Here is a 23,575-nt window from a genome sequence, read left to right as displayed (position 1 = left end):
GCACGCTTTAACCTCGCGCACGAGCAGATCCGTTTCCTCTCTGGAGAAGCGTTCAGTCTTTCCGCTTGCAAATTCCACAATGTAAATGGTGAATCCGCCATGGCGCGAGCGCAACTGGCTTTTTAAAGGGAATGGGAGATGAGACTCTGACACCATGTCCTAACCAGATGCGATGCGATAAGATCCAGCGACAAATAATTTCTGTCCACACTAGACGCGACGCGACTGCGAGATGCGTAAAAATCAATATAAACCCACAGCCAATCAGAACAGCGCGTGGGCGGGCTCTCGCGGCAAGTGCACAGCACCAGATAGTAATCTTGACGGCAATCGCAAGAAAATGGATAAGTAGGCTACATAATCAAATTCACAAATATTACACCATTTAAACAGTATTCAAATACATAGGCTACTGAGTTACTAAAACAATCTTTGTCAAATAATACACTTGTTTCTTCACAATTTTAACGTTCTTGTTTCCATTTGTTTAATTTCAAAATCTGAGGTGAATTATCCATTGTTGCTTTTACAGCTACAAAGCCGGGAGCTAAATGATATTCAAAGTCACATTACACGCTTTTAACATTAAACAAAGCACATAAACAGTTCCCTGAGATTATCATTCCCACACTTTGTGTTTGTTGTTCCAGCGCGACGTCGCAGAAAAATAGAAACAGTTTCTAAAATAGAATCGTAGCGTGTCGCTGTTGCCGCTGGTTAGGACAAAAACTCTGATTAATTAACATGGAAAAGATACCTATTATCGCGTGTCGCGGCGTCGCGTGTAGTTACGCCCAAAACACACCCATTCCTCATTAAGAGAATAGAGTCAACCCTTTTAGACCATGCGTGCTGACCATTTTTCCCGTCGTTACACTAGCAAAAGTGGATTCGGATACGTCCTACAGTAAGTGCACTTGCGCCGTGCGCTTTAGACCATGCGCTTAGATCGTTAAAATAGTTATCTGCCGTTTCCTCTTTCTTCTCATGGCACTTACACACAGCCCCTTCTAGACCTGAAGTAGCATGTGTTTTGTTTAGATTAAACAGAAAGTCTCTTGTAGCAAAGGAAGAGACCAAAAGACAACATCAGAAAGAAAAAAACCCAGCAAGAATACCATGACTGAGAATTGAGTCCCCATCATGTTTCCATCAGTGACATAAACAAACACGCCTGCTTCTCACTTACAGGTATCTATGTCATGCAACAAAGTAAGAAAACGTTGTACTGTACCTCATTTAAGGGTCAAGGAAGCATTCAAAAAATCTGAGAATTATTTGGTGGCTATACTAAATATAAATTAATTTTACTCATTAGTTTAGGAATATAGGCTCATTGGAAAAATGTGTCTACCTACATTTTTGAAACGCTTCAAAAAATACAATAAACACATAATTCACTGCCCCTTCCAGCTGAAAAAAAATCACTGGCAGTAAAACACCAACAACTTTTATTTCTTTTTGCATAAATTGATTACAGGGGCAGATTAATAAAGTTTTTTTTGTGTGCAGTTCCTTGCACAATACTATGATATGGCCTTAAAACATTTGGTACACACTCAAAAGAACTCAAAGAAGCAAGCTACAATGACATGGTAAACGTGATAGAGCGTTTTTTGCACCAATCACCCTCATTTTCATTTCTGAACTGCTGTGATTCATACAACCACCAACGTTTTTAGTACCACTCACTATAAAATGTCACATTGAAAATGCTTAAAATGCACAAGAAGCAACGTAATATCGGTTTGTAGAAATGTTGCCACGGGCATATTGTTCCAAAGGACTTGAGTTAAAATAATGCAATAAAAAATTTAAATGAAATCATGCCTCAAAAACCTTACATAAATAATTTGATCCTATTTTATCCTAATCATAATTTTTCCTATTACAATAACCGTTGAGCTTTGGGGTTAGTTTAAGGTTTCGGTTGTACAATTTTGTATGACCCAACTCGTATGATTTTGCCATCTTGTACAAATTATTATGACTTTTCATGAGACTGGGTTGGAATTAAAAAGTAGTATGAAGGAGCACAACAAACTGTAACAGAATACAGGTACTGAGACACGTTATTCAAAATTCGACTACTTTTAACTTTAGATAAAGTCTTGCCTTGGAAAGATTGACAACCCTGCTTTTTATAATGACAGACTTACAGTAGGTTCAATAACACGTATATAAAACAAACAATATATTTTGACTTCTAAATGCAAATGTTTTGTATGTTTGAAATTTTCATATGGGTGGGAGTAAATTCTTGCATTAAAATGTTTATCTACGCATTTAAAAAGCCGTTTCTGCTGCAGTAGGACTGCATTCAAAGATGAAAAGGAGAATAGGGTGCGTCTTCCTGTCAGCCTTGTTATCATTAGCATGCAGGAGTTCTGAAGCGCTACGTGTTAATTAAAGCGAAAGTCTCCACAGGTATAATTCTGTGCGTTAGCAGCTTCCTGAAACCTTAGAAGTGAAGAAAAGTGCTGAATTTAGCCTGTTACAGATAACAGAGTGCTTAGTGATGCTAATGACTGAGGGTTTATTGGAGGATGGAGATGACGAAGGGATGCTGGAGAAGAGGAATGGGTCAAAAGGTTCATGTCACTTCCTGTCCTGTCTTTAAGGCTCACTGTCACATTGCATAAAACGGCAAGTCCCTTGACAGACAAGCAATGATTGCTCAATGGGGAGGCAGAGAGAGAGAGAGAGAGAGAGAGAGAGAGAGAGAGAGAGAGAGAGAGAGAGAGAGAGAGAGAGAGAGAGAGAGAGAGAGAGAGAGAGAGAGAGAGAGAGAGAGAGAGAGAGAGAGAGAGAGAGAGAGAGAGAGAGAGAGAGACATAAATAAAAAGAGAGATAGATAGCTAGGCAGGACTTCAGTTTCATTTCTCCATTCCCACCAGTAAACAAAAGCATGAAAAGAAGGGAACGAGTTTAATGCAATCATAAGCAAGCTAATTTGCTTTGAACCAGCAGGGAAAAAGCCATTTATGTTTCATGGATGAATGAACACACAAAAGGCAGAGTGGAAGAGAGCTATGATTCTCCTTCTAACTAAAGTAGAGCAAAGGTGCACTCTAAAAGTGCAGAATTTTGACAAGTTACAGAAAAACAAAAATGCATCACAACATTAAAACACAATTTATTGTAAACGTGTAATGCCAACTAACTCTTTCCCCGCCAGTGACAGAATTTTCTGTAATTTATGACACAACGCTTCCATGTTTTCACTGTTTCATTGTAGGGGGCGCTATTACGAATCTTCTGAAAATAGTACAGAATCTCCAGATCCAAATGCAAACGAAGAAGCAGAAACAAGCTAGGTACATGTGAGCTAAGGCAATCAAACATTAAACGGCATATATTATAAATCAAAACTGCCTAACGTTACCGCATGCAATGTTAAACCCACGCAGAGGTAAAGACTGCAAGCTTTGGAGCTGTTGATGGACTCCATCTACTGTATGTTTAAATGATCGTTCTGAATTATTATTCATTGTCTTATTCATACGTGCATTTTATGAAAATTACCCACATTCATGTGTGGATAAAAAAAGAATGCATGGAGTTCAAATAACATGTTTTTTTTTTTTTTTTTTTTTTAACAAGAGGCTCTGTTCTTTCTTTTGATATATTGTAAATTCAGATATTCATATAGCAAAATATTCCGGGGTCCATGAACGTTTTGTGAAAATAATTTTAAAAAGCTGGAGCTGGCAGGCAACGTAAAAAAAAAAAAAAAAAAAAAACACGAGCAGGGAAAGAGTTAAAAAAATCTAAATTCAATTAAACTGAAATTAAGTTTGTGGCTAAATGAGTTGACAATACAAATATAAAACATTTAAAGCAGCACATTTTCTTTCACCTCACATAAGATTAAATCAAATTTAATCAAATCTATTTTTGTTAAATTAGTATCTTTAATATTTTAGTTCTACTTTAATTAAAGTAATTCCACTCACTAACCTTTCTCCCATGAGCCTCTGCCACATTCCCACGATGAGCAGATGTCACTTTGGTCTGAAACACACGAGGCAACAAGTTGAAATAATGACAAAAGTATTGTAGAGAGATAGACAGATAGGCTCAAATACAGATTTGTTGTAATAATTTCCCAACTACCTTCATCTTGTCATAATGTGAAATAATCTTTCATGAGGGTCTGCAGGGGTCTTCTCTATGATATCATTAGCTGTATTATGTTTTTCCCCCCCCTCATGTGTCTGCATGTTGGTCGCACACCATATGACTGATTTTCCAGACAAACATTTTTCAAATATTAACCAGCAGTGAAGCAGCTTTTGTTAAAACTATATATTATTCTAACACCGGGTCTACACCGGATACACCAATTGTAGTGTCGCACAGCAACAGCTTGAGGCTGTCAAAGCGATCGTTGCAAATCCATTTGTTCTTTGTGTCAGAAGTAGCATGAGCGCTTGAATGCGTCAGAAATAGAACAGGCATTGGTTTGCTGTCAGGAATATGTGGCACTGCGCCGCATCCAGTGTAGACAGCATCACTGATTATAATGGCTTCTATATGCTTTTGTTGCGTCTGGGGTAGACGCGGTCTAAGAAATATATATTTTTATTTAATTATTGAATAAATTACTATTATGTTATCGTGTCATTGACAAAGTAATCCTGCACCTTTAGCTTACATTAACCTTTATGCTTTCATTTGAGTTACAGAAGTATAACAGTTCTCTGTTGAGGTGCAGTGCAGAATCAATCAACATGTGTTCAGGGTAAAGGAAGCCTTGTTTTTGCAGTTGTGCTAATACTCTAATCACACTGGTTGGGCATATTTTGTTTGTCTTCCAAAAGAATCACCGTGGCAACACCTCTGTGATTAGGGATACTAACATGGCTCTCTTTTGCGCCTGCAGCCGTCAGCCTCCTGTGGTTACGACTAATACAGGCGCATGCTGAGAAACCCATTTGCATGCCATTTACATACACCACAGCCACATAAGAGAGTTCCAATTAGCGTGGATAATTCATACACCCGGTACGCATATAAAAGTACTTAAAAACCATATCACCTTGGATGTGAACTCACTGTAGTCCCAAAAGAGTGGAGTGTATGACAGAAAGATACAATGGGATATAAACATGATTGAAAGATCCTTCTTCAAACTTAAAGGAGGTTGTTTTATGCTGATATTATTATGATGGGCTCATGATAGATTGAGAGATACATTGATAGATAAAAAGACACATGAACAAACAGATCAAATGGAGTGTTGAAAAAATAGTTCACCTACAAAACATAAAAAACAATTCGGAGTAATTATTTACTCACCATCATGCTGTTTCAAGCACAGTTCATAGATAAAAAAACATCAAAAAACCTTCAAAATAAAAAAGCAGTCAATATGACTGATGTGCTTTGGGGAAGATTTTCACTAAATAACTTACATGACTGTCTCTTATGCACACAAAGCTATCGTACGGCTTAATATCGTATGGATTCATACTTGGAGCATCGGCACTGATCCTCAACAAACTCGTCTCCATACCGGCGTGACTCCGATCTTCAACCAGATGGAAATGGATAAATATTCTGAATGTTCTGATCCAATCTGACTTCTGACCTGTAATGCTGCCTAAATCATAATCATACACTGTTCGAGAACTGGCCCCCGACTGAGCCTGGGTTCTCCCAATGTTTTTTTTCTCCATTCTGTCACCTGATGGAGTTTTGGTCCCTTGCCACTGTTGGCTTGGCTTTTGGCTTGCTTAGTTGGAGACATTTAATATTCAACAATATTACTGATCTGCCTTACTTCAGGTGGACGATGATGCAATTTTCTTCTAGAAACAAACTTTGTTGTATTATTTTCATGTTATCACTGTGAAGCTGCTTTGATACAATCTATATTGTAAAAAGCGCTATATAAATAAAGGTGATGTAAGGTTGGAAATAATCCAAGATTATTTCAACACAACAAAGACACTTGCTTTTCTCTCAGACATTTCCAGCACAGCAGTGCTAAGACTGATGTGGGCCTGTAGGCCAAAGCTTTTGGAAAATGGGGGAAAATGTGATGGTCTGATTGGTCAGTTTGAATATCTCACACCTAGGTGTTAGTCACATGGTCGGAGGAGATGACAAAACAGGATTGCAAATGTTCTTTCTCTCTCTTTGCTTTGGATGCTGAGGTGGTCTTGAGACAGAGGCTCTGCCTTTGTCTCTCTCTCTCTCTCTCTCTCTCTCTCTCTCTCTGGTAACAGTTTAAATTCTCATTACATTCATGTTGTAACTATTTTAAGTGTAAACATAATCTTATTGCACATTGCACTTTTTTAATTCATGGAGTTAGATTAAAACGAGATAATTGCATATGAGAACATGTGTCTTATTTAACCAAATTCCTTTGAGACGCTGAAAAGACTTGAACACGCGCGTCCTTTACCGGCTATTTGGAGACCGGAAGTTGGGCCGAATAGCCGGCTTTTACATTGACTTGATTTGACATTGGGGGGACATGAAAGTGAGTAAAATACGACAGAAGTTTCATATTTGGGTGAAGACTGACTGTGACTGACCTGTGCTAGAGAAGCGGAGCGTGATCGGGAGCTCTCTGCGCTGGGTCTGTCGGCTGGCCTCGAGCCCTGGTTGGATGTGCATTTGTAGCAGCTCCATGAGTACTGCCTCTCGCTCAAGACACCAGTCTCTTTACGCTGAAGACACTGGCAGTGGTACAGATGCCCACAGCTACACATGAAACAAGAGTTCAGGATGACAGTACTCCAGGTCTGTTTGTGTTGTAAGTTTGGGCAGAGTGTTACAACAGCTTGCTTAGGCTAGAAATATGTGACATAAATAAGGCATGAGCACATATCACGGCAAATATCTTTACTATAGTTTCTTTACTATACATTTTGAATCAATCTGCAGTCAAATGCTCCGAACAAACATAATCCTCTGATGCAATCCAGGACGCCATTAAAAAAAAATGCTTTAAATGATCCACTTGTTTCCAACGATGGTATCCTTCTGAAGTCTGTACAGAGATCCAAATGAGCCGTGTAAACTAGACGCGTTCTAATTTATATGTAATTGATAATTACAGCATATAAAATAACCTTTGTTTTATAAAAACAACTATTCTAAATCAAAAATAAAGTGTGTAAAATGTTTACACACTTTACTAACTTCCCGCAGAGTGCAGATGATATGTGTGTGTGTACCTGAAGATGATGATCTCTTCCTCGCTCTCCTGACGTCTTTTGTACTGCTGTAAGCAGATGTTGCAGTGGTCTTGTCTTGGGTGGAGCCCTCTACTGACTGCCTTACGCAGATGTGACAGAGACCAGTGAAGATCAGAGTTCAACAGATTGGTGGTCGTCTCCAACAACGTCTGACGGAAAGAAAGAAAAAGTAAGTAAAGGTCTTCAAAAAATGTAATGGAGCACAAGTCAGCACACGTGCTCCAGACACACTGAACGGTCCTGCACCTTCAGGTGATGCAGGATTGAGTCCAGTCTGTGATGGAATTAGAAGAATGGAAACAGAGAATTAGATAATATAAATAAGGGGAAAAGAGAAAAGAGCACTTAGATAATAGTGTGAGTTATAACATAAATGCGTAGCACTGTACACTGCAATAAATGTCACATGGTTTATTTCACCTAAAATAAAATAAAAGTCTAGTTATATTACAATCATTGCATATTATAGATCCATATGAATCAAGCCGTTTAACCCAAGTCTTCTGAAGAGACAATTATTTTGTATGATTAACAGATTTCATTTAGGCTTTTATTCACAAATGTTGGCTTAACAAACATGCAAACATCAAGCCATTGCACATCAAATATGACAGACACAATAATCTTATGAGTTTGAAATAACATGAGTAAGTGAATGAGGACAGAATTTTCAGTTGTAAGTTCTACACATCCCTCACACTTTTTCGTATTTGTTTAATTTTGGCATATTGATTATGCTTTCAGCTTCTGATACTGATAAGTGTCTAATATAAAACAATACAAATTAAAATTAAAGGTCAAGTATTGTTCAAGTTATGTGTCAACCACCCTGTTTCAGTTTATTGAGAGGAGGGAACACAGTTCATCTCATAACCACAGGCAATGGAAGAATTTTCCCATAATGTATGAAGTTATTGCCCCTGAAACCAATGGGGTATGTACAACGACTCAGAATATAAAAGGCAAGCAAAAGCCTTTTCAACTCTGTTAAATATTTATTTTCTATCACAACCAGATAACATGAAATTTGTGAAATGGATTAACATTTGAGCTTGTGCTGACACTCAAATTGGTTCAGTTTATTTCTAAGAGAGGAAGAATTTCCAATAATTTACACAGTCTCTTTACCACTGGCAATGTGCTTTAGCAAGGTCATATAAAGGACTAAGAAGTGGGAGAGAAGGAGAGAGAGAGAGAGGGGGGGGGGGGGGGGGTGATGTATGTTATTTCATTTTGATGTTAGTGCAGCATTTTGATGAGAGTATTATGCGCGCACACACCAACAGAAAATATACTAGCCTGCAAATACAGTTTGCGTATAAAGAAGCACATTTAACCCCTACAGACATTTCTGAGGATTGGAGAGAACACACATTTCAAAATATTTCATCAGCTATGTGGGCAATTCACAAAGTGAGCATATTGAAATGTATGCCAGGACAAGCTTTCCTAAGGTTGAATGAGTGCATTTATGCGTGTAATTTATGTCTCAATTTTGTGAGGGGAAAAGGGGAAAATTTGTGTGTGAAGGGGGAATCAGGTGTTATTCTCACCGCTTCCTCGCTTTTTTCCTTTGAATGACAAGCTGTAAATTCCCATTGGTCATGGAAGGGAGAGTGCAAACATGCTGACACACAGTTACGTTCACAAACTGAAAGACCACATAACCATATACCATTTCTGGAGATAGTTTAAACAGACAAAGTGCAATAAAGAGAAAATTACACAAAATCCCTTAAATTATTAACGTAACGTACATCCTTTGATTGGAAGTAACACTAAGTTTTGCTGGTGTAATTTAACTGTTCTGAATGTACTAAATATAAAATGACAATTGAACATTCTGTGCAAGCCATGTGACACTGACGTCATCAAGGTTTGGTTTCATAATTTTTTGTGAACAGCTATGTTGTTTAGCTGCCTGAAGACTGTGGCTGAAACACTCTAAAATAACATAAAATTGGTAAGTCATTTTACAAATAAGTTTGAATTTAGTGTAGATATAGTTGACATATTTGTATATGATGTATTAAAGTTGAAGTTAACGGATATTTGTTTTATTTTTAAAGGCAGCTTGGAGACATCAGGACCTGATGGATAAAGTCATTAATGGATGCCTTATTTTTCACCTTTTTAGTCTTTCAAATACTAAATATCTATATAAATATTACAATAAAGACTTTGTTCATGTTGTATATCGTTGCGACAAGATAGAGTGTCAATCAATGGACATTTTGTTATATTGTTTATATTGCAGCATGTACAGTAAATATATCTACGCATCGCATCGTTCAGTGGGTGGATTGCTTTAAGTTGTTGACACGTTAGAGTGATGAAGCATGGATGCATGGAAAAAATAAAGAGCGGGATGTGCTTAATACTTCTGAAAACAGAAACCTTCCTGTCAGCATGTGTCGAAAAACTCCATTTTGCCAAGTATTCGCATAAACATGTTGGAGAAAATCAGATGTGTATCAGTATATAAGATCTGTCCATTAGGTCTTAAAGTGACAGTTGCCTAATAATGTATACAGTAGACCTGCTACTGTCTGTGCCCTTAATAAAACAAAAGAAAATGTGAAAATCACTCACTGCTCATGATTTTATAACCTTTGTAGCGAGTCAGGGCATGCTTAAATCAAAGTAAATACCGTAGATTTATTTTTACATTTGATGAGTTTAATTTCTGCACTATTTCTCACTACTCTTAAACCCATTTGTTTCTTTGTTTTATTTCCTATTTATTGGTCATTTTGCCTGCTTGTGTTGTTCTTTTTTATTATTGACCGTTTACTTGTCTCTGCATTTATTTTCCTTTAATCCAGTTTTTAATAGCTATAACTGTCAATTTTCAGAAAAGAGATTTTAATAAAAAAAAATTAAAAAACTTGTGTAGGCAGCCTGTTGCACTACACTGCCATGTAAACAGTTGCACATCCTGTATAGACACCTTCCAGCAAATTGTGCGACATACTAAAACACTTAAAAGCCTGAGGTTGGGAATTTACTGCTGAAAATAAAGACAAAATGACTCATGGACACTATGCCCACAGAAAACACCATGAGAAATTGCACTCCAGATTCCACTTACAAAGTTCAGGTCTCAAAAGTAGCAAGATTTAGCATTTATGCTGTCAAAAATAGAATAGAAAGGAATAAAAGGGAATGTGTGATGCATTTTTATGCTATTAGCCTACAAGTGACCCCAAGGGAGAAGAGAGTACTGAAAGACAACTAGCTACGGTGAAGAAAGCAACTCCACACAATAAAATCTATCAAATAAATTAGCATTGCAAAAATATGTCAGGCAAGTTTAGTAAAACTTCAGACAACTCTTTTTTTTTTCACAACTTTTTCAATCAAGCCAAAACCAGGGAGGAATTTAAACCAGATCTTTAGGATAGGATTCACAAGGTAACGCCAAGGATTGTTTGATCCCCAAGACTGAGACTTAAAACAGACCTTCTTCCTTTATCATGCTTTATGATAGAAACAAAAGTTAATATAACCTCACCTATACCATGTTTGGTATCTACAAATTTGTATTTTGATGATCATGTTTATTGTATGTTGAATATGTATGCAACATATAAGTATTACAATAATCTTTAATAGCTTCTGCATCAACACTTAATCCACTTACATATGCAAATTAATTCAATTCAATGTCCCTTCGACAGGCCTCGACTACAGACAGCTATGTTTAAATAGAGTCAGACTAACTTCGCAAGTTCAACAGAATTTCTACATTCAAAACAGAAAAAATCGATTACAACTTCAACATCATGGACTTATGGAACCATCAAGACTTTCTTCTGAGACTGCATCCGGATGCTCTTTCAACAGCTAAGGCAATGCAAGTATCCTACATTTGAACGCTAAACAGAGTTTTAGTATTAGCGGCAGACCCCTTGTTAACATGGTGTTTAAAACTAAGAAACTGGTTATTTTTAGCTGGTTAAATAACTCAATTCCCTGTTTCTGTGTCCGGATCCATTTACTTCCACATTTTCTATTTTACCCATGTATGAGTGATTGTGTAAGTGTGTGTTTTGATTAGTTGTGTTCATGATTTGGCCAAATAAAGCTTTTGTGCACATTCGTGCGAGTTGATTTTGATCTGCTTGTAAATCAACGTCAATTTAATGATTGTGATCACAGCTACATGCTAAGAGTTATTTTCTGTGGCCACAAAAAATATCCTTTCTGAGAGTTGATCGACAATCAGTAGTAGTACTGAGTGTTCGCTGGACGCACAGATTAATAGATTGTAATATTAATTCTTATATTGTAAAAAGTTAATTCTATTAACTGATTCAAATATTTAGAATTAATTATAATGAGTTATAATTATTCATATTTCCATTTTGAGCTGAAGGGTTGGTGTCAGAATCCATTGTCTCTTCAATATATCTACATACTGTATATCCTTTTGAGTGCTTACATCATTCTTATAAAATTAATAATAAAGTATAAGCATGTTCCTATAATCATTTTTATATTTGTTACGGCTAGTGCCGTTTTGTGTGTTGTTCGTTTGTTTCCCCCCTTTTCTGTTTGTTTTTTCTTTCACTTTCTTAGTTCCGCGCCATTGGCTGTGCCTCCTGTCACTCAGCGTTGGAGCCGATGACGCTGCGCTGCTTTCCTCCAATCGGCGGACACCGGGAAACATATAAACGGAGACGCTGACGCTGAGAGAGGATAGGCTTTGTTTTTTGTCTGTTGTTGCTCTGAGAGAGTTCGTGATTGAGAGATGCGCTCATTTGGTGTATTATGGTTCTGATTCGTAGTATGTTCGTGTGCTACCTAAACAACTCTTCACCACCATTTGTTTGAATGGCTATGTTTACAATGGGGAAGGAAGGAGAGGAAAGGTAAACATATCACGTGATATACATTGAGCACCACTTGTTAGTGAACTATTGTGAGAAACACTAGGTTAGAGGCGTGCATCACTTCTTGTATTTTTGTTTTGATTTAGTTAGTATAGTTTAAATTAGGGTATCTTTGGATACTGAAGATGTTCTTTTCTTTTTCTTTGTTTTAGTTAGTTTAGCACTGACTATTAATGAGTTAGAGGGTTATGTTTTGATTATTTCATTTATTTGATTGCCGCCCAATTCCCTTCTTCTTTTCCCCTGTCTGGGTGTCTTTTTGTTCTTTACTTTTCTGTACATATTATTGTAAGATGGTTTGTTTATGGATTCGTCCTATTCCATTTTCTTTTTGTAAATAAATATGGGTTGATTGTCTTTGGAGCTGTGGTATTCTTTGCTGACATTTGCATTGGTACGAAGTAGAACTACGACATTTAATGTTATTCCCTATACCCCTTTAATAATCTCAGGGTACGTAACATTAATTGGGGGCTCGTCCGGGATATTTATAACTTTCCCGAGATGTCGTGGTTTGACTCCGTATTGATGTTTAAAATGTAAGCTGGCATAGTATTGGATAAGTTGATCCAGCTGACGAGAGGGATGTGCGGAACGTTAGTGTTTTTGATATTTTTAGTGAGCATGGCTTCTTTTGATCTGCAAGCGTTTCTTTGTCATCCTAGTAGTGTTCAGTTGGAAAAGTGTAGGAAGGATGATTTGATTGAAATAGCGAATCACTTTGATATCCCTATTAGGAGGCAGGCACTTAAAAAAGAAATTAGAAGTGATGTATTGGATTATTTGGTAAAAACGAAAGTACTTCTGGAAACCAATGTTGAGGGTGGGAGAGACATTGATTCTCTTGGTGCTGACATGCAAACGCCTCATGAGCAAGCGGAGCGGGGACAGAAGGGGATTGCGGCTGGTGCTAGTACCGAGGCCGAGGCGGAGGCTGGAGCCAAGGCTGGCTTGTCGCCGTTTGATCCCCGTACCCCCATCTCTCCCGAGGTTTCGGGAGGGGCACGGCTTAAGGTTCGGTTGGCCCGTTTACACCTAGAGGCGCAAGATAAAGTGCAAGCACGTCAGGGCGAATTGGATCTGCGGTTGGAAATCCGCAGGTTGGAGATTGAGGCGGATAAACAGGTTAAGTTGCGACAGCTTGAGCTGGAAGCCAAGAGGTTGACTGACAGCTCAGCTGCGCAGCCAAACCCTGGTAAACCCCGGGATGGATCTTCCCCACCCGATACATCTGCTGTTAGTTTTGATATTAGTAAGCATATCGCTCTAGTGCCTCAGTTTAGGGAGACTGAAGTTGATTCTTATTTTAGTGTATTTGAGCGGATCGCAACATCTCTTCGATGGCCAAAAGAGGTGTGGTCCTTGTTACTTCAATGTAGGCTGGTGGGGAAAGCACAGGAAATTTGCTCTACACTGTCATTGGAAGACGGTATGAAATATGAAAGTGTTAAGATCGCTATTCTTAGAGCATATGAGTTGGTGCCTGAAGCCTATAGGCAGAAATTTAGGAATCATAAAAGAGGTAAGCAACAGACATTTGTGGAATTTGCCAGAGATAAGGGCATGTTGTTTGATAAATGGTGTGTGGCCACGCAAGCAGTGGATTATAATTCTTTGAGGGAATTAATGTTATTGGAGGAATTTAAATCCTGTTTGTCCGAACGCGTAGTCGTTTATTTGAATGAGCAAAAAGTTACGTCTCTGTCACATGCCGCAGTGTTGGCTGATGAATTTGTGTTGACTCATAAGAGCGTGTTTTCGCCATACACAGAGTCAGTCTCATTCCCGTCGTCGCCTCCATCTCAACCTTCGTTCTCACGAGGTAAGAATAACACGACACCAACCAAACTTGATCGCGAGTGTTTTTATTGCCATAAAATTGGTCATGTTATCGCTGACTGTTTGGTATTAAAACGAAAGCAGCATCCGACACCAAAAGGTGCTGGGTGTGTTGGTGCAAGCGTTGATAGTGTCGGGTCATTGCAGACCAAGGAGACGATTGACTGCAGTTTTAAGCCCTTCTTAATGAAAGGCTTAATTTCGCTTACTGGTAAACCCGAAGATCAGAAGGAAATTAAAATATTGCGAGATACAGGAACTGCTCAGTCCTTTATTGTTTCTGAAGCGTTGCCCTCAGGAGATCAGTCATATTGTGGAACCAGCGTATTAGTGCAAGGCATTGAAATGGGTGTTATACCAGTTCCACTGCATCGGGTACATTTACAATGCGATTTAGTTAGTGGATATGTGAAAGTAGGGAGGCGCTCTAGCTTGCCTATTCAGGGGGTTGACTTTATTTTAGGGAATGACCTTGCTGGGGGAAAAGTTATGCCTATACTGGAGGTACTGGATGTGCCCGAGGTGTCTTGTGGCTCAGATGAACTGAAGAAAAAATTCCCTGAAGTATTTTCGGCATGCGCGGTTACGCGAGCTCGGACACGTAAGTTTGGAAATGAAATTGATTTGTCTGATTCTTTTATTGTTCCTCTTTTTACCGAGGAGTCATCTCTTAGTCCACCGAAAGTATCTGATACCGTGCAGACTCGATCTATAGCCTCTAATGATGAAAAGGTTGTCACACTTACTCCTGAAAATTCATCAATAGTAGTGAACAGAAAGCAAATGAGTGCTGCACAACAGTCTGACCCATTGCTTCGTAAATGTTTCATTTCGGCAGTAAGTCAGGAGATAGCGAAGAGGGAAAAGACAGCTTATTTTATTAGTGATGGTCTCCTTATGCGTAAGTGGTGTTCTAACGATGTTGACGGAGATTGGAGTTCTGTGTTTCAGATCGTGGTTCCTGTTGTATATCATGCTCAAGTTTTGCGATTAGCCCATGATCATCCGTTAGCTGGCCATCTGGGGATAACAAAGACATATGATCGCATATTGCGACATTTCTTCTGGCCGGGTTTAAAAAAAGATGTGTCCGATTATTGTCGAACGTGTGCGGTGTGTCAACAAACTGGTAAACCAAACCAAGTTATTCCACCTGCACCTTTGGTGCCTATTCCTGCAATTGGGGAACCTTTTGAGCACGTACTTGTTGATTGTGTGGGGCCGTTACCAAAAAACGAAGGCTGGTAACCAGTTCTTAGTGACGATTATGTGCGTAGCTACGCGGTTTCCCAAAGCAAATCCTCTCCGTAAAATAACAGCCTCAGTTATAGCTAAACATCTTATTAAATTCTTCTCTACATTTGGACTTCCTAAAATCATTCAAACAGATCAAGGAACTAATTTTCTGTCCAAGTTGTTCACTCAGGTGTTGAAATCGCTATCTATAGTTCATCGACCCTCTAGCGCTTATCATCCTGAGAGCCAGGGAGCACTTGAGCGGTTTCATCAGACCTTAAAGTCGATGCTGAGGAAGTATTGCATGGAACGGGAAAGAGACTGGGATGAAGGAATTCCACTCGTTTTATTTGCAGCTCGAGAAACTGTGCAAGAGTCGCTGGGTTTTAGTCCAGCCGAGCTGGTTTTTGGTCATACAGTCAGGGGTCCTCTGAAAGTATTAAAAGATGCAATTCTCGATACGGAAGTGAAACCAAAGCAGAACGTATTAGATTTTGTGAGTCAAATGCGGGAACGCTTGTACGATGCTTGCTCGCTTGCACGTGAATCTCTCACGAAAGCACAGGGCAGGATGAAGAAACATCATGATTTGAAAGCTGTGTCCCGTTGCTTTCAAGTTGGTGATGAGGTACTTGTTCTCCTGCCTGTGCCCGGATCAGCTTTAGCTGCTCGTTTTGCTGGTCCTTATAAAGTGGTAAAGAAAATAAGTGACACCGACTATGTTATTGACACCCCCGATCGAAAGCGTCAGACTCGAGTGTGTCATATTAATATGTTAAAGGCTTATCACTCTAGGAAATTATCTTCAGAGGATGTACAGCAGAAAGAGGTTCATTTGGTTCCTGGCGCTATTTGTGAGCTGATTACTCCCTCTTGTGGTGACACTGATGTTGACGAGGATGGGGTGATGCTGCGAAATGCAGTGCAGCAGAGTGCGAGATTGACAAATTCAGTGATGCTAAAGGATTTACCAAAGCACTTATTTAACTTGTCTTCAGGAAAGAAACGAGACATTATTCAGTTGGTGAAAGATTTTCCTCAGTTATTCAACGATGTGCCAACTCAAACGAATGTTCTAAAACATGATATTAAGGTTTCGGACGCGAGACCTATTAAACAGCATGCGTATCGTGTTAACATGATGAAGCGATCTGTTATGCGCGCAGAGGTTGATTATTTGATGGAAAATGGATTGGCTATGCCCAGTTGTAGTCCATGGAGCAGTCCTTGTCTTCTGGTACCTAAATCTGACGGAACGTCCCGGTTCTGTACAGATTATCGAAAGGTTAACAGTGTTACCATTCCTGATTCATATCCTTTACCCAGGATGGAAGATTGTATTGACAGTCTGGGATCGGCCAGGTTTGTTAGCAAATTAGACCTGCTAAAAGGGTACTGGCAAGTGCCACTTACCCCTCGTGCCTCTGAAATTTCAGCCTTTGTCACTCAAGATAACTTTCTTCAGTACTCTATTATGGCGTTCGGAATGCGAAACGCGCCTGCGACTTTTCAGAGACTGGTGAACATTGTATTAGCGGGTGTACCTAAATGCAATGCTTATCTTGACGATTTAGTTGTATATTCCTCCGATTGGGTAGAACATGTATCCTTGTTAAAACTTGTCTTTGAGCGTTTAGCAAATGCATCTTTAACTCTCAACCTGGCTAAATGTGAGTTCGGACAAGCTACCACTACCTATCTAGGAAAGGAGGTAGGGCAGGGACAGGTTCGACCTGTGGAAGCTAAGATTGCTGCCATTAATGAGTTTCCTGCTCCACGGACTCGTCGTGAGCTCAGACGATTCCTTGGAATGGCAGGATATTATCGTGGCTTCTGCCGTAACTTCTCTACGGTTGCCTGTTCCCTCACCAATCTATTGAGTCCTTCGAACCCATTTGTTTGGTCTGAAGAATGCCAACATGCTTTTGATAGTGTGAAAGTGCTTTTATGTAGTGTGCCTGTTCTAGCCGCTCCTGATTTGTTACGCCCCTTCAAACTGGAAGTTGATGCTAGTGCAGTGGGAGCTGGAGCTGTACTGTTACAGGAGGATGGTACTGGAGTCGATCATCCGGTTTGCTATTTTTCTCGAAAGTTTAACAAAAACCAACTCAACTACTCCACAATCGAGAAGGAAGCGTTATCACTTCTTTTTGCGTTGCAGCATTTAGAGGTTTATGTTGGTTCTACTACTCAGCCTGTTGTTGTTTTCACTGACCATAATCCTCTCACTTTTCTGTCCCGTATGTATAATCACAACCAGCGGCTTATGCGGTGGTCTTTGGTGTTACAGAATTATGACTTAGAGATTCGGCATAAGAAAGGACGGGAGAACGTGGTGGCAGATGCACTATCGCGTGTTTAGGAAACGCTAGGAATGTAAACGTATTGTGTGTGTTCGGTGTTCAGTGATACGTTTACTTCTAAGGGGGAGAGTGTTACGGCTAGTGCCGTTTTGTGTGTTGTTCGTTTGTTTCCCCCCTTTTCTGTTTGTTTTTTCTTTCACTTTCTTAGTTCCGCGCCATTGGCTGTGCCTCCTGTCACTCATCGTTGGAGCCGATGACGCTGCGCTGCTTTCCTCCAATCGGCGGACACCGGGAAACATATAAACGGAGACGCTGACGCTGAGAGAGGATAGGCTTTGTTTTTTGTCTGTTGTTGCTCTGAGAGAGTTCGTGATTGAGAGATGCGCTCATTTGGTGTATTATGGTTCTGATTCGTAGTATGTTCGTGTGCTACCTAAACAACTCTTCACCACCATTTGTTTGAATGGCTATGTTTACAATGGGGAAGGAAGGAGAGGAAAGGTAAACATATCACGTGATATACATTGAGCACCACTTGTTAGTGAACTATTGTGAGAAACACTAGGTTAGAGGCGTGCATCACTTCTTGTATTTTTGTTTTGATTTAGTTAGTATAGTTTAAATTAGGGTATCTTTGGATACTGAAGATGTTCTTTTCTTTTTCTTTGTTTTAGTTAGTTTAGCACTGACTATTAATGAGTTAGAGGGTTATGTTTTGATTATTTCATTTATTTGATTGCCGCCCAATTCCCTTCTTCTTTTCCCCTGTCTGGGTGTCTTTTTGTTCTTTACTTTTCTGTACATATTATTGTAAGATGGTTTGTTTATGGATTCGTCCTATTCCATTTTCTTTTTGTAAATAAATATGGGTTGATTGTCTTTGGAGCTGTGGTATTCTTTGCTGACATTTGCATTGGTACGAAGTAGAACTACGACATTTAATGTTATTCCCTATACCCCTTTAATAATCTCAGGGTACGTAACATTAATTGGGGGCTCGTCCGGGATATTTATAACTTTCCCGAGATGTCGTGGTTTGACTCCGTATTGATGTTTAAAATGTAAGCTGGCATAGTATTGGATAAGTTGATCCAGCTGACGAGAGGGATGTGCGGAACGTTAGTGTTTTTGATATTTTTAGTGAGCATGGCTTCTTTTGATCTGCAAGCGTTTCTTTGTCATCCTAGTAGTGTTCAGTTGGAAAAGTGTAGGAAGGATGATTTGATTGAAATAGCGAATCACTTCGATATCCCTATTAGGAGGCAGGCACTTAAAAAAGAAATTAGAAGTGATGTATTGGATTATTTGGTAAAAACGAAAGTACTTCTGGAAACCAATGTTGAGGGTGGGAGAGACATTGATTCTCTTGGTGCTGACATGCAAACGCCTCATGAGCAAGCGGAGCGGGGACAGAAGGGGATTGCGGCTGGTGCTAGTACCGAGGCCGAGGCGGAGGCTGGAGCCAAGGCTGGCTTGTCGCCGTTTGATCCCCGTACCCCCATCTCTCCCGAGGTTTCGGGAGGGGCACGGCTTAAGGTTCGGTTGGCCCGTTTACACCTAGAGGAGCAAGATAAAGTGCAAGCACGTCAGGGCGAATTGGATCTGCGGTTGGAAATCCGCAGGTTGGAGATTGAGGCGGATAAACAGGTTAAGTTGCGACAGCTTGAGCTGGAAGCCAAGAGGTTGACTGACAGCTCAGCTGCGCAGCCAAACCCTGGTAAACCCCGGGATGGATCTTCCCCACCCGATACATCTGCTGTTAGTTTTGATATTAGTAAGCATATCGCTCTAGTGCCTCAGTTTAGGGAGACTGAAGTTGATTCTTATTTTAGTGTATTTGAGCGGATCGCAACATCTCTTCGATGGCCAAAAGAGGTGTGGTCCTTGTTACTTCAATGTAGGCTGGTGGGGAAAGCACAGGAAATTTGCTCTACACTGTCATTGGAAGACGGTATGAAATATGAAAGTGTTAAGATCGCTATTCTTAGAGCATATGAGTTGGTGCCTGAAGCCTATAGGCAGAAATTTAGGAATCATAAAAGAGGTAAGCAACAGACATTTGTGGAATTTGCCAGAGATAAGGGCATGTTGTTTGATAAATGGTGTGTGGCCACGCAAGCAGTGGATTATAATTCTTTGAGGGAATTAATGTTATTGGAGGAATTTAAATCCTGTTTGTCCGAACGCGTAGTCGTTTATTTGAATGAGCAAAAAGTTACGTCTCTGTCACATGCCGCAGTGTTGGCTGATGAATTTGTGTTGACTCATAAGATAACAATATTCAATATTGTGATTCAATGAGTGATTCACATATACTTTTGATCAAGTGCTGCTGTGAGCAGTTTTACAAATATCTTTCTAAGTGCATTCATGTGTCTGTGACTAATCTTTTTCGCCCTGAACGAGAACCTTGAGAACAGGCCCTTTGTATTGGGAACACAGTTAATAAGCTAATAGAAGACAGTCAGCAGAAAACAGACATAGAGTCATCTGATGAGGAAGTTAAAGGGGTGGTTCAGGATTTTGGACATCGGACCTCATTTTCAAGTTAGCCTGGTTGTTATTCATCAGTGGAGACAGTTTTCAAAAAATTTCATCCAGTCCTTCCAGTTGCATAGTTCGCCGATGCTAGGCTAGCGCGAGTCAACGGTATAAGCTAGCCTGCCATTAAAAGCAGTTTTACCCACTCCAAAGTACACCAAAAGCAAATAAATTATAACGGCAGACTGTCGATGTAAATGTCTGTTGAGAGAATAATGTTAGAAATCAAACTACCCTTTCATTGCATTGCAATAGTTACACTTTGTTCCCTGTATTTATTAGCACAGTCTACAGCAGCGGCGGAGTGATATTAAGTTACCTAGGCAACCGAGTCTCCACATGACGCAAGTGTATTTACCTGCCGCTGACACTCATCACTACAGAAGCAGAGTATATTTCACTAAGAAATCAACATAGGACTATGGCCATGCCAATGCCAATGTTTCAGACTTTGGAGACGAGGAATGTGTTTTATTCAACGAACCGTCAATGAGCCGGAATACACAGACGAAGAAATAATCGAGATAGATACTAAAAGGGCAGAAATTGAACTGTAACGTTATCTCCACTAACGCTGTCATTGTCATTCTATAAGTTATGAAAGGGACTAGCTTAATAGATAGCTATAGTAGCCTAACAAAAGTTATTACCTGTTCATCTGCTGTTGGTTCATATGGAAAGACGGCTGGAACTGCATTCCTTGTCAGTGACTTATGAACGTTTCGATTATGGGGTTTTTCAAAGTCGTCTGGTCTAAAATAATCACTACAAATTCGCAACTTTAATAGTCTCTGCCGGTGTCTCGTTGTCCAAGCCAGCAGAAAGAAGCCACAGTTGGTTCCTTTCTGGATCTCTCCATGGAAATTTGTGGAAACTTTTTGCATGACCATCTATTTGGTTTATTTTTACAATTTCGAAATGCACAACGAATCACATGTTGCCAATTCCTTAGTTTATAATCGAATGTTTTTCAATATCGTTGTTCAAGGCTACTACTAGCTAGCTAGACGTCCCGTCTGTAGTGCGCGCGCTTCTGTTCTGTGTTTACTTTTCGGCGCAGTACTACTAACCGGAGCAAAGTAAAATTCCGCCGCTGCTGAGAAACTAGTTCCTGTAAATGTAATGCGATCATTGAGATGTAAGAGTACCGGACCGGTACTTTGATTTCTAACATTATTCTCTCAATAGACATTTACATCGACAGTCTGGCGTTATAATTTATTTGCTTTTGGTGTACTTTGGAGTGGGTAAAACTGCTTTTAATGGCAGGCTAGCACAGATACCGTTGACTCGCGCTAGCCTAGCATCGGCAAACTATGCAACTGGAAGGACTGGATGATTTTTTTTGAAAACTGTCTCCACTGATGAATAACAACCAGGCTAACTTGAAAATGAGGTCCGATGTCCAAAATCCTGAACCACCCCTTTAAGGTTGCAGGGGTCAAACACTACATGACTTACATGGCCGGATTCACAGAATTGTACTTATTTTATGTGTCTTTCTTTAAATGAATAAAGTGAACATTATCTGTATTTCTTACTGAGGAGGGAATGGTTTATCAGTATGTTTTGGTAGTCTCTACTGGTATGATGGGCTCAGGCCCTCTCCAACCTCGGAGAAACTGCTATTCCCTTGTGCTTGTGTGTGTGTGTGTGTTGTATGCTCTGTGCAGGTCTCGTGATATGCAACAGTAGACCCAAGACGTCTTTCTACGACCTCCGAGGTGGTCATCACCGGACCCATTCATGTACCCGGAGGACAACTATCTTGATTAATGTAATTGACCATCCTATCTATCCATAAGTGTAGAATTGTTTAGACTTTGTTCTCTTAGCCAATCAGAAGTTGCCAACATGTATGTACTGATGTCATTCCTGCCCTTGGAAATGGTATAACTGGTGTGAGATTTTGTGTAAGGTAGAGTTGGCTTGCGACCTCCTCGTGAGACTTTGCTGCTGGCTCTACCGATGAAAATGCAAACTATTCTTCAGTAAAAATTGTATCTATTTGATAGAACCTCACGACTCCTGGTCTTCTTTCATCATATCTGGTCCTGGGTCTTTAAGCTGTTACCCCCTAGCAGAGCTAATTTGCTACACGGTTAAACAGAAATTATTATTTTTTTAAACCACAGAGACTGCATTTTACATATCAAAACGCATCAGATCATTCCAAAACAATGCTAGACGGACTTAATCAAAAATCATTCAACTGCATAATTCTATATCATGTTTACAACCTATATATGTGACTAATATGCTTAGAGATGCCACATAATTTGTGTAATTGTTATAACTATTGAATGGTTTAATGGACGTATGGAGTGTTTGATATCAGCGTGAATGTCTTCTCATCTCCATCATTTTTGTGTGAATCAAATCTGTGTAAAATGTATCATATTATTATTAATATAGAAATTATATCTTAATTGTACTCCGCTAAGAGCGGGAAATGGGACTAATCAGATAACATGTAATTTATGGTGAGATGAGGAAAAACATTTACACCCCGATTTAAAGACAATGTCTGATTGGTCAGAACTCCACCGGGAGTCTGGACAAACGTTTCAGTTTAAAAACTCAGGACAGAAAGACAACGACAGATTTGGGAGATGAAAATGGGTCAGAGCAGCATCATTAAACCATCCAACTACTCTCGTCTCATTTACTTTTCTTTCTTTTACTTTCTTTCTTTTTCAGAGAGTCTCGAGTTTTTAAGTTTTGCAGCAAATCCCTCCTCAAACCTTCAGCAACAGGAGAGACTCCGATTCAATTCATCCGCCAACACACCAGAACGTGATTGGCTCTCCGACTCGAAAAGAGTCAAAAGACCTCCAACAAATCAATCGGGAAATCCCCTTTCCAGCAAAGAAAGACACAAGTAGCGTCTCCAGATTCTAGCTAAACTAGTGCATTGATATAAAAGTTAATAACCCTGCCTAAGAAATGATAGAAGGGATAAATTAATGATTGATGTTTTGTTCAGGTCAGGTCTTATAAAGTGAATATATTGCTAGAAACTTCAGATTTCAACATTTCACTCTCTTAAAAATCACTCTTTCCTCACTTTCTTTTTTTCTGCAACTCGTGTGAATGCGTGTGTGTGTGTTCGTGTTATATATTAGTTTTATGTGTTAGAATAATTTATAATGTAAAATAAGTGACTCATTCAAAATTCCCAATACATTATTTAATAATTCCATTTGAGCTAAATTGACCTGTTTCCCTTACAAAATAATTGTTTTTCTCCAATACACATTAGCCACAATTAATGGCACCCTTTTATTCAATACTTATTGCAACCTCATTTTGCCAAGATAAAAGCTCTGAGTCTTATTCTATAAAGCCTGATGAGTTTGGAGAACACCTGACAAGAGATTAGACACCATTCCTCCATACAGAATCTCTCCAGATCCTTCAACTCCTAAGTCGAAAACTGATACACTCTCCTCATCAGTTTTCTGTATAGGTTTCAGGTCAAGGGGACTGGAATGGCCATGGCAGAACCTTAATTTTGTGCTCAGTGACCTATTTTTGTGTTGATTTT

At 39.4% G+C, this 23,575-nt stretch overlaps 1 protein-coding gene across 1 annotated transcript in view; it reads right to left on the bottom strand.

Moving 5' to 3' along the window:
* vps8 (VPS8 subunit of CORVET complex) overlaps positions 1-23,575 on the bottom strand; it is a 109,336-nt gene that overhangs the window by 15,871 nt on the left and 69,890 nt on the right. Inside the window, exons 37-39 of the mRNA XM_079616163.1 lie at positions 7,194-7,363; positions 6,549-6,717; positions 3,961-4,014 (exon numbers count right to left, since the gene is read on the bottom strand). Coding sequence (XP_079472289.1) covers positions 3,961-4,014; positions 6,549-6,717; positions 7,194-7,363 — 393 coding nt within the window. The remainder of the gene's footprint in view (positions 1-3,960; positions 4,015-6,548; positions 6,718-7,193; positions 7,364-23,575) is intronic.

This window comes from Phoxinus phoxinus (assembly GCF_949152265.1).
Source record: "Phoxinus phoxinus genome assembly, chromosome: 6".
Lineage (NCBI taxonomy): Eukaryota > Metazoa > Chordata > Actinopteri > Cypriniformes > Leuciscidae > Phoxinus > Phoxinus phoxinus.
The sequence above is the reverse complement of the archived record's forward strand: the minus strand, read 5'-3'. Positions and strand labels throughout refer to the sequence as shown.